This window comes from Mirounga leonina, unplaced genomic scaffold (assembly GCF_011800145.1).
Source record: "Mirounga leonina isolate KUSES-001 unplaced genomic scaffold, KU_Mleo_1.0 Mir_176, whole genome shotgun sequence".
NCBI lineage: Eukaryota > Metazoa > Chordata > Mammalia > Carnivora > Phocidae > Mirounga > Mirounga leonina.
Window position 1 is genome coordinate 8,018,949 of NW_023270454.1, and position 17,709 is coordinate 8,036,657.

Consider the following 17,709-nt stretch of genomic DNA (forward strand, 5'->3'; position numbering starts at 1 on the left):
AAGCTGGAAAACCTACAGTCTGGATCTGATTTGATGTTTTGCTTATCAGCCCACCACCACTATTTCTAAAACTCTATGCCTAGGAAAACAACACTTAAAAAAAAAAAAGCTAGTTTTAGTTGCATGCAATCTCTTTAAGTGCATGCCTGCATTCAAATATGTAAATATGTGAGTCATATTTGTATGACCAAATTATTTTTTTTTAAGATTTTTAAAATTTATTTATTTGAGAGAGAGAGAGCACATGAGAGGGGGGAGGGTCAGAGGGAGAAGCAGACTCCCTGCCGAGCAGGGAGCCCAATGCGGGACTCGATCCAGGGACTCCAGGATCATGACCTGAGCCGAAAGCAGTCGCTTAACCAACTGAGCCACCCAGGCACCCTGTATGACCAAATTATTATCCTATTTTGTGATTCTATCTTATTTCTGTATGTCCCTCCTTAGGCTTTTCTTTTTTTATTTTTATTTATTTTTTTTAGATTGTATTTATTTATTTAATTGACAGAGAGAGACACACATACAGTGAGAGAGGAAACACGAGCAGGGGGAGTGGGAGAGGGAGAAGCAGGCTTCCTGCCGAGCAGGGAGCCCGATGCGGGACTCAATCCCAGGACACTGGCATCATGACCTGAGACGAAGGCAGACGCTTAACCGAATGAGCCACCCAGGCGCCCCTTTACTTTTTATTTTTAAAGATTTTATTTATTTATTTGACAGAGAGAGAGTGTGCTCGAGCAGGGGGAGGAGCCGAGGGAGAGGGAGAAGCAGGCTCTGCGCTGAGCAGGGAGCCCGCTGTGGGGCTCGATCCCAGGACCCTAGATCATAACCTGAGCCCAAGGCAGATGCTTTACTGACTGAGCCACCCAGGTGCCTCAGGCTTTTCTTTTTTTAATCAACAATCATATTACAATGTCAAAGAGGCTCCCCATCCCTATTACAGAAGGTCAGTTCTTGCAAACCTGGAGCTGTTGGCGAGTCCTGTATTCATGGCCCCTCCTTAACCACCTATTTGTAGATACCAGTTGTGATTCCAAGGTAATGGGGGTCACCTCTGGTTTCTTTCCTGACCCGAGATTCGAAGTTTCCCCCTTTCTTATTCCCATGTCCTCAAGTGGGGGCAGACTTTGAGACTCAAGAGACATAGCACTGATTTTCCTAGCAGGGGAAGAACACAAACTCCAAGCCCCAAGAAGATGCCTGTCACTGAGGGAGTGGGACCCCTCACCCATACATATGGGTCAGACAGAGTGCTTTTGTCCACCCACGGTGGCTGGGTCCTATAGCCAGCAGCCCTCTCTTCTACCCTCTACATCCCTGCTCAGTTATCCTCTGAATCAGTCTTTCTGGAGCTGTAACCCACACCAGTCATCAGAATAGAAAGAATTTAAAATAAAGACTTGCTTACTAGGTATAAAGTTGGTAAGTGGGTAACGGAAAGGGAAAAAGAAAAACGCTCACAGCCAGTTGCCATCAGTATGTGTGTGTGTCTGGGGGAGGGGGGTCCTTTCCCTTCTCTTCATGTCTGTGGGGTAGAGTGAAAGCCCTCTCCTTCCCCTCTGCCTCAACTCAGCTCTAGTATCTGTGAAAACCTACACAAGGCCTGCCCTCTCCATCACCTGCTGGAAATTCCTCTAAAATTGACCTCTGAGGATAGATTTTTTTAATAATCACTGCTACCTAATGGTGGTTCCACCCAATCTGGGCTCGAGTAGGAATGTTTACTGCATCCTGAACTCTTTCTAAGACACAGGTAGTTCCAGAGTTTCAACTGTTCTAGGTTTTTAAAAACTTTTTTCTACTACAGGTTTTAATTTCTGGGAGAGAGAGAGAAGCAATTGCTTTGGACTTGTCTCCCAGACAGCAGTCCTCAGCTTTCTTTCTACCATCTATATATAGCCATACAGCCTTCTCTTATCTTCTAGCTCGAGGCAAAACCTGCCTTTTCCTCCCTGTGATGCCAAAAGATAAAGATCGGTCATATAACTTGTCCCCTTTCCAGCAGCAAGAACCCTCATGTTTCTTGCAGGGTGAAAAATAAATGAAAGAACTTTTATATAGGCTATGCAGCAAGGCTTTAAAATAGAGATTTAAAGTGTTTTTTCTCACTAATGGTATCCAGGATACAGTCTTACCCAGATTTTGTGGATCATTATTGATTTTCTCTTTGTCCCTAATCAGATTAAACTGTGAGGTTAGGAGAAGGGAGGATATCCTGAGTTTTGACATGGTACTTAGATAGAAGAAAATAAACCAGCACAAGTTCATACTATTCCGGGTAATTCAATTGGAAGGGAGAGAAAGGCAAAAGAAACAAAAGACCAAAATGTCAGTTGATAACACTGATTGCATGTGATACCACGTTTTCAGAGAAAGTGAGGAATCGCTTCTCAATGGTCTTCTTGACATCAAAGTGCCGATGTTGTATTTTGATATAATAACACCTCATTTATCCAGCATCATCAGGCATGAAGTGCTCCCCACACAACACATTCCCTGATGTCATTGGGCACAGAAAATGTTTTATTTTTACAATTTGGATGCTGTGCATTCTAAAATGAGCATTTCCCTGTTTTCTTAAGCAGAGCTTACTAGCTATAATTTAACATTTTTAATGAATCAATCACCACTTATGATGATCGTAACATCATTCTGGCAGGATACATCCCCCAAGGAAGAAAGCTGGGGATAGGAAAAAAGCTACTTGAAGTTGGCATGACCCAGCTGAGATGGGTGTAACAGAGTCTGTCTCGGGCTTTAGTGACATCAGCCCAGAACTGGATGGTGTACAGGGGCCTTCGTGCAATCACGCCAAGAAACAATCCAAAAGTAAGCTCTCCTCCTATGAGACAAGGCAGTGTTGGGTCCAAATAATTAATAGTAATAATAATAATAATAATAATAATATTTGCTTTGGAGAAATGTGCTTGCCCACAGATAATGTGCAAGGCCACACAATTCTGGATCTGAGTATAAGAGCATTTTAGTCTCAAATTGTTTTCCAGAAACACCGTCTACTTACTAGCAAGAATGAGAACTCCTGTGATGCTGTTTTTTGTCTTTTAACCAAAAATGGATATTATTCTTTTCTGTAGTAGGTGAATGGGATCAGATTATTAACATTACCATCTTGCACTGCTTGCTTTGTTTTTGCCATTTTTCCTTTCACTTTGAAAAAATTTCAAGCTTGAAGAAAAGTTGTAGTAACAGTAGCTGGGTGATTCAATTGGTTAAGTGTCTGACTCATGATTTCAGCTCAGGTCATGATCTTAGGGTCGTGAGATTGAGCCCCATGTCAGGCTCCGCACTCAGCAGGGAATCTGTTTAAGATTCTCTCTCTCTCTCTCTCTCTGCCCTGCCCCTTACCCATGCTCTCTCTCTCAAATAAATAAATAAATCTTTAAAAAAATTATTCTAAAGAAAAAAATCAGAGATAGGGACAAAGATATCTATATAAAAATATTCTCTACAATGTTATTTATAATGGAAAAAATAGCATCATCTAAATGTCTAATAATAGAATAATGGTAAAATCAATGATAATGCATTTATACTTAGAATACTATGTAGGCATCTAAAGTTGTGTTTTCGAAAACTATTGTATTCTCTGCCCACTTCACAGTCTTCTGAGCAACACACCTTCTTCCCTGCTCTCCTCTAGAACTAAGGCCTGCCCTGAACCAGTCTTGCTGTCTCTGCTGGTAGCATCCTGCTTAACCCTTTCCTGGGAAGATGGATCTGCTGTGACTTCAAACCTGTGATGGAGCCCACTGGCTAGACTAAGGAACATGATGAAAGACTGTTTCTCCTAATATTAACCTCCCAAACCAGTAGCTCTTATTTCTGAGTCTCCTCTAGTCCTCTGGAGTCTACCCTTGGCGTTTAAAGTTTTTCCTTTCTTTTGGGCATCGATTCTGATTTTCTTTTCTGGATTCGTATTAGTATCAGCCTGAAGCCTCGTGCAAGGACTCAAAACTCTGCCCCAGCTTCTCCCCCATTTCTTCTGCTCCACCAGTGTTGGTGCCTTCCTGATGGACAGCTCCTGGTTACATTCTTCAGGCAGTTACCATATCGCCCCATGTCAGTGCCAGCTCTGACTAACTTTCTAAGCTTTGTCTGGAGTTAAGTCCACTGCTCCTGATAATAACAAGGTAATTTCATCTGGGCAAAACTAAGATTTAGAGGAGAGAGAGATAAATCCAGCAAGATGTTAATGAACAGCCCTTACTTACTGTCAAGGTTATATAGAATTATGTTGTTTACTTTCCAAATATTCGGTGATTTTCCAGATTTCTTTCTGTTATTGATTTCTAATTTAATTCCACTGGGATCAGGAATAAACTCTGTATGATTTCAGTACTTTTAAATTTATTGAGATTTGTCTTGTGGCTCGGGATCTGGTCTATCTTGGTAAATGTTCCAAGTACACTAGAAATGAAGGTGTACTCTGATCCTGTTGAGTAGAGTGCTCTGTAAATATCAACTTGTAAAGTTGGTTGATATGTTGTTCAAGTCTTTTGTATTTGTCCTGAGTTTCTCTACTTGTTTTATCAGTTATCAATAGAAGGTGTTGAAATTTCCAACTATAATTGTGGATTTGGCTATTTTTCCTTCAAGTTCTATCAGCTCTTGCTTTATGTATTTTGAAACTTTGTTGTTAGGTAAATAACAAAGTTGTTACGTCCTCTTGATTGCTTAAACACTTTATCACTACACAATGACTCTCTTTACCCCTGGAAATACTCCATGCTCTGAAATTTACTTTGCCTGATATTAATATAGCTATTCTTTAGGTTAAGATTTGCACTTACATATTTTTCATCCTTTTATTTTTACCATACATATGTCTTTACATTTAAAGTGGGTTTCCTATAGACAATGTATCATTGGATCTTGTTTTTTAAAATTGAATCTGGGGACACCTGGGTGTCTCAGTCGGTTAAGCATCTGCCTTTGGCTCAGGTCATGATCCCAGGGTCCTGGGATCGAGCCCCACATCAGGCTCCCTGCTCTGCGGGGAGCCTGCTTCTCCCTCTCCCTCTTCCACTCCCCTTGCTTGTGTTCTCTCTCTCTCTCTGACAAATAAATAAAATCTTTAAAAAATAATAAATAAAATTGAATTTGATAATCTCTGCCTTTTAATTAGTGTTTTAGACCATCTACACTTAATGTGCTTATTTATATGGTTGGTTTTAAATCTACTATCTGGTGGGGTTTTTTTTTCTATTTTACCTTCTGTTATTTGTTCTTTTTTTCCTCTTTTCCTGAATATTTAGGATTTTGAGTTTTTTTAATATTCCATTTATCTTTTTAAGTGGTTTATTAGATATATCTCTATTTGTTTCTAGTGGTTGCTCTATGGTTTATAATATACATCTTTAACTTATAACACTCTACCTCCAGGTAATATTGTATCACTTTAAGTATTGTATAAAAACCTTACAACAATATATTTCCATTTCCTCTGGCCTTTGTGTTATTGTCATATATTTTAATTCTACATGATATAAACCTCATGTTATAAACCTCATTGTTATTTTTGTTTTAAACAATATTTTAATTCTCACTCACCTCCCTCCATCAACCCTCAGTTTGTTCTCTATCATCAAGAGTCTCTTATGGTTTGCTTCCCCCTTTCTGTCTCTCTCTTTTTTCTCCTTCCCCTATGTTCATTTTACAATATGATGTTTTGATATGATTTCATATATGTATACATTGTGAAAGAATCTTCTTCCATCAAGTTAATTAACTAATATATTGATTACCTCAAAGTATCAATTTGCCTTTTTTAAACTAATATTTTTTTTTGTAGTATCTATTCTATTGTTAATCCCATCTGAACATTAAATCTTGAATCTCTAGAAGTTCTCTTTGGGTCTTTTTAAATTTTTTCCATTTCTCTCCTTATGTTAATGCTTTATCCTATCCACTTTAGTGTTTAGAGTAAATTTATAATAGCCATTTTAATATCCTTGTCTACTAATTCTATCACCTGTGTCATTTCTGGGTCTCTTCTATTGATTTTTCTCTTCGTTATAGGTCATATTTCTGTTTCTTTGCATGCCTGGTAATTTTTGTTTTGATATTATATATTGTGAATTTTCCATTGTTGGGTGCTGGATTTTTTTTATTCCTTTAAATGTTTTTGTGTTTTGTTCTGGGATTCAGTTAATTGTAAAGACTTTGATCCTTCTGAGGCTTGTTTTTAATCTCTGTTAGGTGGGTGGTCTAGAACTATCTTGGACCCACTACTAAGGCAATATTCTCCTGAGGACTCTACTTGATGCCCCATGTGTAGGAAGGTTTTTCCACTCTAGCTACTCCTAGCTTGATATGGGATTTGGGGATTTTTCTGCCTGCTCCTTTCCAGTGGTTCTTTCTTGGTAGTTTCATGTATTAATCAGTACTCAGTTAAAGATTTGAGAGAATTCTGCTTCATATCTCTGGAGCTTTCTGTCTGTATAGAGCTCTCTTCTCCACAGTAATCCACCCTGTGAATTCTAAGCATCTTGGATTCCCCAAACTCTGAACTCTGTCTCTTTAACTCAAGAAGACTGTCAGGCTCTGTTTGGATTCCCTCTCCTTGTACAGTGGCCTGGAAACTCTATCTAGGCAGCAGGATGGGGCAATTGTAGGGCTTACCTTGTTTGTCTCCCTTCTTTCAGGGATCATTGTCCTATACTATTTTCCTATAGATGAAAACTGTTGTTTCATAAATTTTGTTTGGTTTTTTAGTAGCTTAACATCAGAGGGTAAATCTGGTCCTTGTTACTCCATCATGGCTGGAAATAGAAGTCCTCCACATCCCTCACTTGAAAAATAAACAGTGAAACTACGCAAACTGCAATGTGTGTGTTTAGAAGTTTAAAATGAAAAGGACCCGAGACGCACTGAGACCCATCTACATGGATGAATACTTTTTTATCTTACTTAGGCAGAAAACATTAAAATAAAAATGGAAGGATTTTAAATCCTAGAATTTCAATGCAGCAAAAGACTTTTTTAATCATCCAGTTCACTTCCTTCTTTTGGTACATGAGGAAATGAAACCTTAGAAATGTTAAGGAACTGTCAAAGGTCCTATTAGTACTAGGTAGAGGTGGGATCAAAACTCAAGTCTCTGACAAACAACCATTAAAACATGCCACCCCTATTCTGCCCCAAAATAACCATTTATCAAGTGCCATTAAGTACCATGTGTCAATACTTTTTAAGCATGATTTCAAACTTCCTGACAACTCTAACAGTGTCAAGGTAGGTATTACTATTATTGCCATTTTACTTACAGATAAATAACCTGAAGCTCAAACAGTTTAAATAATTTGCCCAGTAGTTCTCAAAGTGTGGCCCTTGGAACACTTCTGGGGGTCTCCTAGGTCAGACTATTTTTATGATAATACTAAGATGTTGTTTGTCTTTTTTTTTTTTTTAACCATGTTGACACTTGCACTAAAGATTTAAAAACAAAGGTGGACAAAACCACTTGCACCTTAGCATGAACCAAGGTGGTGGCACCAAACTATACTAGTAACTATTATTTTTTTTCATTGTGTACTTTCAGTTTAAAAAAAAAGCAAGTTTCACTTAAGAATGTTCCTAATGAAACAGAAGTTATTAGTTCCATTAATTATTGATCCTTAAGAAGATGCTATTTTGTGATTTTATGTGACAAAAAGGGCAGTGCACTTAAGACACTTCTACTACCTCAAGGGAAAACACTTGTATGATTGAGTTGTCAGCTGAATTTGACTTTTCCCCCATAGAACATTATTTATACTTGAATTAATAACTGACAGACAAACTATGGTTAATCAAAATGAGCCTACCTCTTCAAAGGAAGTAACTGACAATATTTGTTGCCAATCATAAGATAAACTTTTAGGAAAAAAATTAGAATTTTATAAAACTTGTATCTGCCTCCATGAACTTAACAGCTTCTTGAAGAATACTTCAAGACTTTCCTGATTAAGTTGGGAGAGATATTAACAAGTATGATTTTTTAGGATATTATATAATGAAATATCAGAAGATCTGCTTAATTCAGTGAACAAATATTTTCAAAATGACTGATGCCACAGAATCATGCATTGGTAAAGATACATTCAAATTGTGAGATAGAAATGTATTTTAATGTAACAGAATATGAAAAAGTTCACCAATATGATTTCAGATTCTATACTGTAACTAGCCTTTAAGAAACTATCTTTTGTCAAGATCATAGTATCAAAGAACAATATCCAGAAATTATTTGAAAAGGCTATTAATACTCTTCCACATTCCAACTCTATATCTGTGTGAATCTGTATTTTCTTCGTATACATCAACCAAAAACATATCATGACAGAATGCAAGAACAGATAAGAGAATCCAGCTGTCTTTTATTAAGCCAGAGAATAGATTTGCAAAAGTGTAAATAATGTCACTCTTCTTGCTAAATTTTTTGAAAAGTTTTTTTCATAAAAATATGTTTTTATATTAATATATAGTAAGTTTATTTTAAATGAATTAGTAAATAATTGCTTCCAATTATTGTCAGTTTTAACTTTCAATACAGTAAATATCAACCCACATCAACAAAAGCTCTTTAGATTTCTCGATAAATTTTCAGAGTGTAGGGTCCTGAGATCAAAATGTTTGAGAAGTACTGATCTTAAATAACACTCCTGGGAAGTGGGAAGGCCAGGTCTCTCGTCCATCTGGCTTTAAACCCATGTTGCTTCCATGGCACGATGTTACCTCCTTACCCAAAAGTCTCATTAGTATTAAAACGGGAAATAGAATTGGGTCCTTAAATAAAGCTTTGTTTTTTGCAATGTTTTTTTTTTCCATAATATTTATTTTTCAATGTTTAGATATTTTTCTTTGCTGAAGCATGAGTTTCTTATCCCTAAAACTTTAGAACTCCATTAGGGACTCAAGATGACTCTTTTTGGCTATCAAATAAAAATGAAATGATGTTGCTCAGCAGTCAGCTGATGCCAGAAGTAACAATATTTTGAATTTTATATTGTATATAAAGTCCAAACGGTTGGAAGATGTTCTTTATTAGATTTTTAAAAACAAAAGTGATTCTGGTTCTTTGGCATCAGGCTTGTTTTTCATCTACTTGGTTCTAAGCCCTAAGAATTAAATTTATGCTTTGGGGGGAACAGCTTTGCTCGGGGACATTCTCAGAAGGAAATCTTGCATGCCCCTCCGCAGTACTGCATTCTCAGCAACCTCCCTCAGGCTTCTGTGTAGCTTTTCCATCTCCTTGTATTCACTTTTGACATCTACAGAAGAGCAAAAGTATGCATCAGGAGTTAGTGTCATTTTCAGAAATGTCCCCAGAAAACAAATCTCCTGAGGACCTCGTCACTTCTCCCAGAACGTGATATCTGGAATGAAACTTAGAGATCAGATAGTCCGATCAATTTATTTTACAAAAAAAACCCTGATCAAACTGGGCACTCTTGCTCTTACCTTAAGGCTTATCTCAGCATAGGGGTCACCCTCAAAAGAAACACAAACCTACACATAAAAAGATCCAGGAGATCACTGGGTCATTACTAAGTCTTCACAAGAGCTCAGTGAAAGGAGATCCAAAGCCCACCACAAAATAAACCTCCCTAAGTCCTCTCCAGGCTTCTCTCTCCTTCCCCTGACCCTCTGCTCCTAGCAGTTCTCATTCTAGGTAAATTTGCTTTGTTTTGGCCTCTTGGGTTTTCACTCATGAACAGCAATCAAATTATATCCTTATGATGGTGAATTTTAGATGTCAACTTGTCTGGGCTATGGTGCCCAGATATTTTGCCAAACATTATTCTGGAAGTTTCTGTGAGCATAGTTTTGGATGAGATTTACATTTAAATCAGCAGACCTTGAGTAAAGCAGACTGTCCTCCACAATGTGGGTGGGCCCCATCTAATTAGGTAAAGGCCTGGCCAGGTCAAAAGTCGGTGTCCCCAAGCAAGAGGGAATTCTCCAGCAGACCACCTTTGGACTTCATCAGCAACATTAGCTCTTTGGACTTCATCAGCAACATTAGCTCTTCCTTCTTCTACAGCAAACTGCTTTGGACTTGAACTCAAGTCTTTCCTGTGTATCCAGCCTGTTGGCATCCCCCATCAGATTTTGGACTCAGCAAACCTTCACATTCATATGAGCCAATTTCTTAAAGTAAATCTACCATCTATCTATCTATCAATCAATCTATCTATCTATCTATCTATCTATCTATCTATCTATCTATCATCTATCTACCCATCCATCCACACATATTCATATCCTATTGGTTCTGTTTCTCTAGAGAACTCTGATTACCACAATCCTCTTTGAAGGAACACTTCAGACTGACCCTGAGGTTGGTTCGGGCATTGCTCCTGAATGCCTTTCCAATCCACCTTGGCTCTACACGTTCCATATCATTACCTAGACTCACCCACCCTGAGCCTGGCCAGCGATGGCACTCATGACCAAGGAGGGAATCAGAACCTTGAGTCTATTTGTCTTGCTTCTGAGTCTGGAAAGTCTCCCTTCTCCTCACTGCTTCATAAATCCAACTTATCCTTTCAGGCTCTACTCCAGGACCCAGATTACATGAAACTTCCCCAACATCCTGGCCCTGAATAACCACTGTCTTCTGAATAATCTGGTGGTCAAGTGTGTTCCTTCTGTCAGGTTTTTTTTAAATGTCACATTCCCAGTGAGACCTTCCCTGATCACCATGTCTCCCACGCCCAGCCCTCCCTCTCCCCTTTCTCTGCTTTATTCTTCTCCATTGCATTTATCACGTTTTGCGTGCCACATATTTTATTTATTGTTCTGCTTAGTGCCTGCCTTCTGACCACTGGGCTGTAAGCTCCATGAAGGCAGAGATTTTTGTCTTTATTGGTCCACTGCTGTATCCTCAACATCTAGAATACTACTCAGTACCTAGGAGGTAATTACAATCACTTATGCAGTGAATGCATACTATCTACTAATTTAATTTACATGCTCACACATCTTGTTTTACCAAGCAGGTAAGACTCAGAGCAGGGACTGTTATAGACCTCTTTGGCCCTTGGCACAGTACTCCCTACATAGTATATATCTGCTGTCGATGGAAAGAAAGGGAAATGATCTTAAATTGTGGCAGGAGCAATTTACATCAAATTCAGGTGAACATTTTCTGTGTGGGAGATTTGGACAGTTGGAAAACCTTTGGTGAATAGGAGTTCTTTATTTTTTTTTTAAGGTTGTATTTATTTATTTATTTATTTGAGAGAGAGTAAGAGAGCAGGGGGAGGGGCAGAGGGAGGGGGAGAAGCAGACTCCCTGCTGAGCAGGGAGCCCAATGCGGGGCTTGATCCCAGGACCCTGGGATCATGACCTGAGCCAAAGGCAGACACTTAACCAACTGAGCCACACAGGCACCCCAGGAGTTCTTTAAAGAGGACATAACTGGATGACTATAATCTTTTTTTTTCCCATTTTTTATTGTTATGTTAATCCCCATACATTACATCATTAGTTTTAGATGTAGTGTTCCATGATTCATTGTTTGTGCATAACACCCAGTGCTCCATGCAGAACGTGCCCTCCTCAATACCCATCACCAGGCTAACCCATCCTCCCACCACCCTCCCCTCTAGAACCCTCAGTTTGTTTTTCAGAGTCCATCGTCTCTCATGGTTCGTCTACCCCTCCGATTTCCCCCCCTTCATTCTTCCCCTCCTGCTACCTTCTTCTTTTTTTTTTTTCTTAACATATATTGCATTATTTGTTTCAGAGGTACAGATCTGAGATTGAACAGTCTTGCACAATTCACAGCGCTTACCAGAGCACATACCCTCCCCAGTGTCTATCACCCAGTCACCCCATCCCTCCCACCCCACCCCCCACTCCAGCAACCCTCAGTTTGTTTCCTGAGATTAAGAATTCCTGGATGACTATAATCTTGTAATAGTTTCCTGTGAAGTCCTAGTCGGAAGGTCAAGAGATAGTTCAATAAAGTATAGGGTGAGGGAGTTATAGCACCTTCCTGAGAGATCATTAGGAACAGATTAGAGGTCCATCTTACCAACCAGAGATGGGAAATAATAAGTTCCAGGGCAAGAGACAAGTGTAGGACAGATGCTTAGAAGCAGCAATGTGGCTTTTACTCTGGAAATAGCTCTGACCACTTTCACTCTGACATACAGCAAGGACATCAGATCTATTTTTTTCCAGCAGGCAACTGTGCCCACAGTTTAAAGTTTAAAAGGCACAAAACAGGGGTGCCTGGGTGACTCAGTCAGTTAAGTGACCAACTCTTGATTTTGGCTCAGGGTCATGATTTCAGGGTTGTGGAATTGAGCCCTGCATTGGGTTCCACACTCAGTGCGGAGTCTGCTTGAGATTCTCTCCCTCTCCCTCTGCCCCTTCCCCTCCCCCCCACGCTCATGCTCACGCACGCATGCTCGCTCTCTTTCTAAAATAAATAAATAAATCTTTAAAAAAATAAAAATAAAAGGCACAAAACATACAGAGTGCAAAATAAGGACCCTCCCTGTCCTTCAGGCTCCAGGTTCCTCTCCTTAGAGACAACCAGTGTGGCCAGTTTCTTGTGTATCTCAGGAGACTTTTATGCATATACGTATGTGTTTCCTTTTCTTCCCTCACAGATGGCAACATACTACACACAGTTTTTCACTCTGCCTTTTTTCACCTTACAATATATTTTGGAGATGGTTTCATACAGCTACTCTGCATAAAAAAAAGCCGCTTTATTCTTTCTAACAATTGCATGGTCCTCCACTAGTTGTGTACATAAGTTAACTTAACCAGGGCTCTACTGATGGAGATTAGAGTTGTTCCAATGTTTGACATCATAAGCAATGCTGCCCTGAATAACTTCATCCATGTGCCATTCTGCACGTGTATGAGGGTACCATGGGATAAATTCCCGGAAGTAGGATTGCTGGGCCGAAGGATACGTGCATTTTTAATTTTGCTAGAAATTTCCCGATTGCTTTTTGCACTTTTTTACACTCTCCGTTTACACCAGGAGGTCTGGGGGAGCACACGGCATGGAAGAGAGATGATTACATGCAACAAGGCATGGGCAGCTGGTAATGCATCCCCAGCCTCCTAGTAGACAAAGAGAAACCCTTCTCCACCACCACCAGAAAATGAGGCTTTTCATGAGAAGGTATCTACTTCAAAGAATGGGTTTATGGAGACTGCAGAACGGAGTTATCGATTTGAATTTGCCACTTTCCAGCTATGGATCCTTGGGCATGCTATTGAATCTCAGTCTCTGTTTCTGCACCTGCAAAATGCAACATTACCGTCTGAGGGCTAACATGAGAATGCTATGAGATGCTGCACACAAAGCCTGAGTATAATGCGTGGTCTCCAGTGAGTGCTCCGCAAGGGCGGGGCAGTCATGATCCTCTCCATTCCATGCCCTGGAAATTCTTCCTAACTTGATTTCTTTAAATCCAGCAAAGGGCAACCACAGCTAGGGGTGTCTGCAAGGTCACCGCTTATGCAAAAGTTTCATGAATTTACCTGCAAGCTCCTTGTAGAGACCATCCCCCTGGGATGAAGCAAGGGTCAGCATGGTGGCAATACTGCCCTTCACCTTCTCCGTGATTCCATTCTGTACAATAAAGCAGGGTCATTCTGTTAGGATGGCACAGCCCAAGGGAAAGGTTAGCTTATGAAAGGGACCCCACCTAATCCCCCAACCAGAGAGTGTACAGACTGGGGTTGCCAAAATCAAAGTCAATTCCAAGAGTGGGCCACCTTAGAGTACAGCAAATGGCTCGGGAGTCATCAGGGCAACATTTCTGGGGGATCCCACTTGTCTCAGCATCTCCTTTCCTGCCTATCAAGACTCATGTGGGATTGGACCTCTGGTGCTGACCAACTGAGTCAGGAGCTAAGGAGGCTTCATGGAGGTGGGGGAGAGAACAGCAATTGCAGAGATGGAAAAAGAGGAGAAGTGCTGGTCACTAGCCACCATCTTATTGTTCATTTAGTCACGAGATAGATGGTTACTGAGTACCTGCTTCGTGCAGCACACCACACTTGACCTTCCTGATTCTCCGTCTCAGCTGCCTGAGATACGCCTTCTTTCTGATTTCAGTCCTACAACCAATGAAAACCCTTTTCCCTCTTCTAACCATCTCTTGACTACCTTTGAAAAATACCTGACTCTTCCCTCTAGTCTGACACAGCCTCGTTTTAAGCGTGGATCTACTGACTCTTGCTTTTTTTCTTCAACACACCAGGCCAAGAACCCTAAGCTCTAGTCTCAGCTCTAGTTGTGAGCCTTGAGCTAGTAATGCAGGCCCTCAGCCCCCTTGTCCATAAGATCAGGGAATGGGGACGCTATGTGGCCTTGCCCAGTTTCAACTTCCTACACTTCTGTCATTTACGAAGCATTTGTACATAGTCAATGTACAAATCACTTTTTTTTTAGTGGAACTGTTTTTGGGGGGCTCCTTAAGGGCCAATTTCTATATACCCAATGGGGACTGGGTCCTATAGGGTTTGGCCAATTATCTGCAAGTATTTGCAGTATATATATATTGTATATATATATTGCAGAGCAATATATATACACAAACATAGGTATACATCCACAAACACACACACACATATTCATATATATAGCACCATTTTCCACACAGTGGAAATTGTTTAATAATCACATGATAGAAAAAAAATCAACACTCTCAATATTTAGATAACTATTATTCAGAAATCTAATGAGTGAATTAAGCAGAAGTTTACAAAATTCCAGTGCCCCCCACCAGAAAAAAACAATGGGACCGCCAAAACGAGAAGGAGCTGGAAAGGGGGTTTACAAACGAGATGCCGCTTAGCCTATTCCAAGAGAAATTATATGCTTCATATTGTGGAGAAAGGTATTTTCCAAAATTGCAGTGGGGCGGGGATGGAGGCACAGGGCTGAGCAGAAGCAGGTTGGAAACATTTCAGGAAGTAGGTTGGTTCAGAGGTGAATGGAAAAAACTAGCCAGGTTCCTTAGCTGCTTAGAAGAGGGTCAACTAAGTCCCAACCGAGGCAGAAGAATTTGGGAACACATGTGGCCAGGAGGGACCAACAGTGGCTTGGACTAAAACAAAGAATTTTTATTACTTGGGAGGGTGGTGGTGTGGAAAGAGACCCAGAACTGAGACAAGATGGCCCAAGGGTCCTTGACAGATGCTTTAGGTTCAAGGAAATTGTTAGGAACTGTTTTCTGAGATAAACAGAATCCAACATAAAATCTCTGCTAGGTGTCATAACTGACTGACCTATAATAGTTTACTGGCATTTATTGATTGATTGATATTTTATGTAGACTAGACATTTCCCTCATTAAAAAAAGAAAATTCTGTCTAGAGATTATGCTATTGTTGGAGACCCTGGAGCCAGGTTATCTAGTCCCAAATCCTAGCGCTGCAACTTCGTAGCTCTGGGGCCTGTTGCTACACCTCTCTCTCTGCCTCAGTTTTCCTATCTGTAAAATGAGAACAACAATAGTCCCTACCTCACAGGCTTGCTGGGGGAGTTAAATGAGCGAATGTATGTCAAGAGCTTAGGACCCCCATCTGGCTATCACAGTGGTTCTACTGATGACCCAGTAAAGAGGAAAGACGTGAGAGAGAGGCGGAGGGGCTGCATTCCTGAAGTCACAGCTCCATAGAGACCCCGACACCAGCATGCAGGGGCAGTGAAGGGACAATGCCCAGTGACAGTTGGCCTTCTCTCCTGGCCATGGCCATGGGCTGGGCCCCCTCTGCAGAAGGCATCGGCTCTACATGGGCCCCAGTGACTACTACTTCTCCCATCTTCTGTACCCGCTTCTTTGGCTCCCCCAAGGGGCCCAGACTATGGATGTAGTGTACCTTCAGTTGCTGAAATTGGTGCTGCATCCTTTCTTGAGCCCTTTCAAACATGCCCTCGTCGACCTGCCGGTCCACCCCTCTTCTGATGACATCTTTCATTCTCTCACACGCTTTTTTGCCAGCGATCTGAGCTGCCTCTGGCAAAAATGATAGCCGCGGTCACACCACAGTAAGGACTTGCTTAGAAATCTTTAGCATCAGAAAGAAAAGCAAGCAAACAAAAAATATATATACACAAACATAGGTATACATCCACAAACACACACACACGTATTCATATATATAGCACCATTTTCCACACAGTGGAAATTGTTTAATAATCACATGATAGAAAAAAAATCAACACTCTCAATATTTAGATAACTATTATTCAGAAAATCTAATGAGTGAATTAAGCAGAAGTTTACAAAATTCCAGTGCCCCCCACCAGAAAAAAACAATGGGACCGCCAAAACGAGAAGGAGCTGGAAAGGGGGTTTACAAATAATTAAAGGGAATAAGAATGAGAACTGGATAAGGGATTTTATAGTTTAATTAGCTGAGATGCAGCAAGGAGAGGAGAAGCAAGATGAATAGATAAAGAAAGGGTGGACAGAAAGCACTGGAAACACACAGATAAAAAATGACTCACGGATCACTTCCCCCCCACCCTTGCAATTACTTGGTTTTCAATTTGTGGAGTAAGAGTCTGAGAGGGACTTAGGATACAGGAGGACAAATACTCTGAGGGGAAAGCAGAAGAAAAGGATGCCGAAGAAAAAGCTGACCAGAAAGACTTCAGAAGGAGTGGACAGGTTGCCCTCCGGAGCCCCCACCTTCATAACAGGGCTTCAGGTCATTCTGGACAGAGGTGGTGAGAGACTCATAGATCCTCCTCTTCTTTCTGAGGATGTAATCCTCCAGGCCTCCCAGGATGGCACTTATCTGCAAATCCACATTAACAAAAGGCCATTTGTGCCAATTCCTTTGATAGAAGCAGGGAACACCTGCTGTTCCCGTGTGTGGTCACCATTTCCCTCTGCCTTATATTATGCTTGGCTGTCCACATGTCATTTCCTCAACTAGGCTGTGAGCTTCTCATAGGCAGGAACTTTGTCTTAAGGGGGGAGGCACAGGACTCTTCTCTAGTGTTGCCATATAATTTGGGCTGGGCCTGTGCCATGGGATGAATACCTGTGTCCCCCAAAATTCATATATTAAAATCCTAATCCCCAAGGTGATGGCATTAGGAAGTGGGGCCTTTGGGATGTTATTAAGTCATGAGGAGGGAGCCCCCAGGCTCTCTTTACAGAAGAGATTCTAGCAAATTCCTTTGCCCCTTCCACCATATGATTTGACAGTAAAAAGACAGTCATCTATGAACTGGGAAGGGGACGCTCACCAGACACCAAATCTGCCTGTACCTTGACCTTGCACCTCCAGTCGCCTACGAGGAATACAGGTTGTTTATAACCTGCCTCGTTTATGGTGTTTTGTTACAACAGCCTGAACAGACTAAGCCTACAGGAAAATGGCTCACAGACAAGAATCTTGACTACTCAAAAAATAAAAATGATCTGCAAAAAATGACACATCTTTAAGCTTCACTGCTTTAGATAATACTTCATAGTATTGGCAAAAATGATAGGTTAGTGAAAGTGTTACAAGCACATTCAGACATTTGTACATCTCAGGATTCTTTGAAAATTCTTCCTAGGCACCGAGTCTCCTTCCAACCTCAGCACTTCCTGCCTCCCGTGGCACGGAGCCAGCCCGGGGTCCCCCCCCCCCCCCCCCACACCCCCATGGCAGTCTCAGGGCCACTCCTCTCCGCCCCCTCCCCCCGCCATCCCACCGTGCTTTGTGTCC

At 40.9% G+C, this 17,709-nt stretch overlaps 1 protein-coding gene across 1 annotated transcript in view; it reads right to left on the reverse strand.

Moving 5' to 3' along the window:
- Positions 1–8,862: 8,862 nt before the first annotated feature.
- NUGGC (nuclear GTPase, germinal center associated) overlaps positions 8,863–17,709 on the reverse strand; it is a 61,529-nt gene continuing 52,682 nt past the window's right edge. Inside the window, exons 18-21 of the mRNA XM_035022624.1 lie at positions 16,677–16,785; positions 15,862–15,998; positions 13,513–13,603; positions 8,863–9,269 (exon numbers count right to left, since the gene is read on the reverse strand). Coding sequence (XP_034878515.1) covers positions 9,130–9,269; positions 13,513–13,603; positions 15,862–15,998; positions 16,677–16,785 — 477 coding nt within the window. The 3' untranslated portion in view covers positions 8,863–9,129. The remainder of the gene's footprint in view (positions 9,270–13,512; positions 13,604–15,861; positions 15,999–16,676; positions 16,786–17,709) is intronic.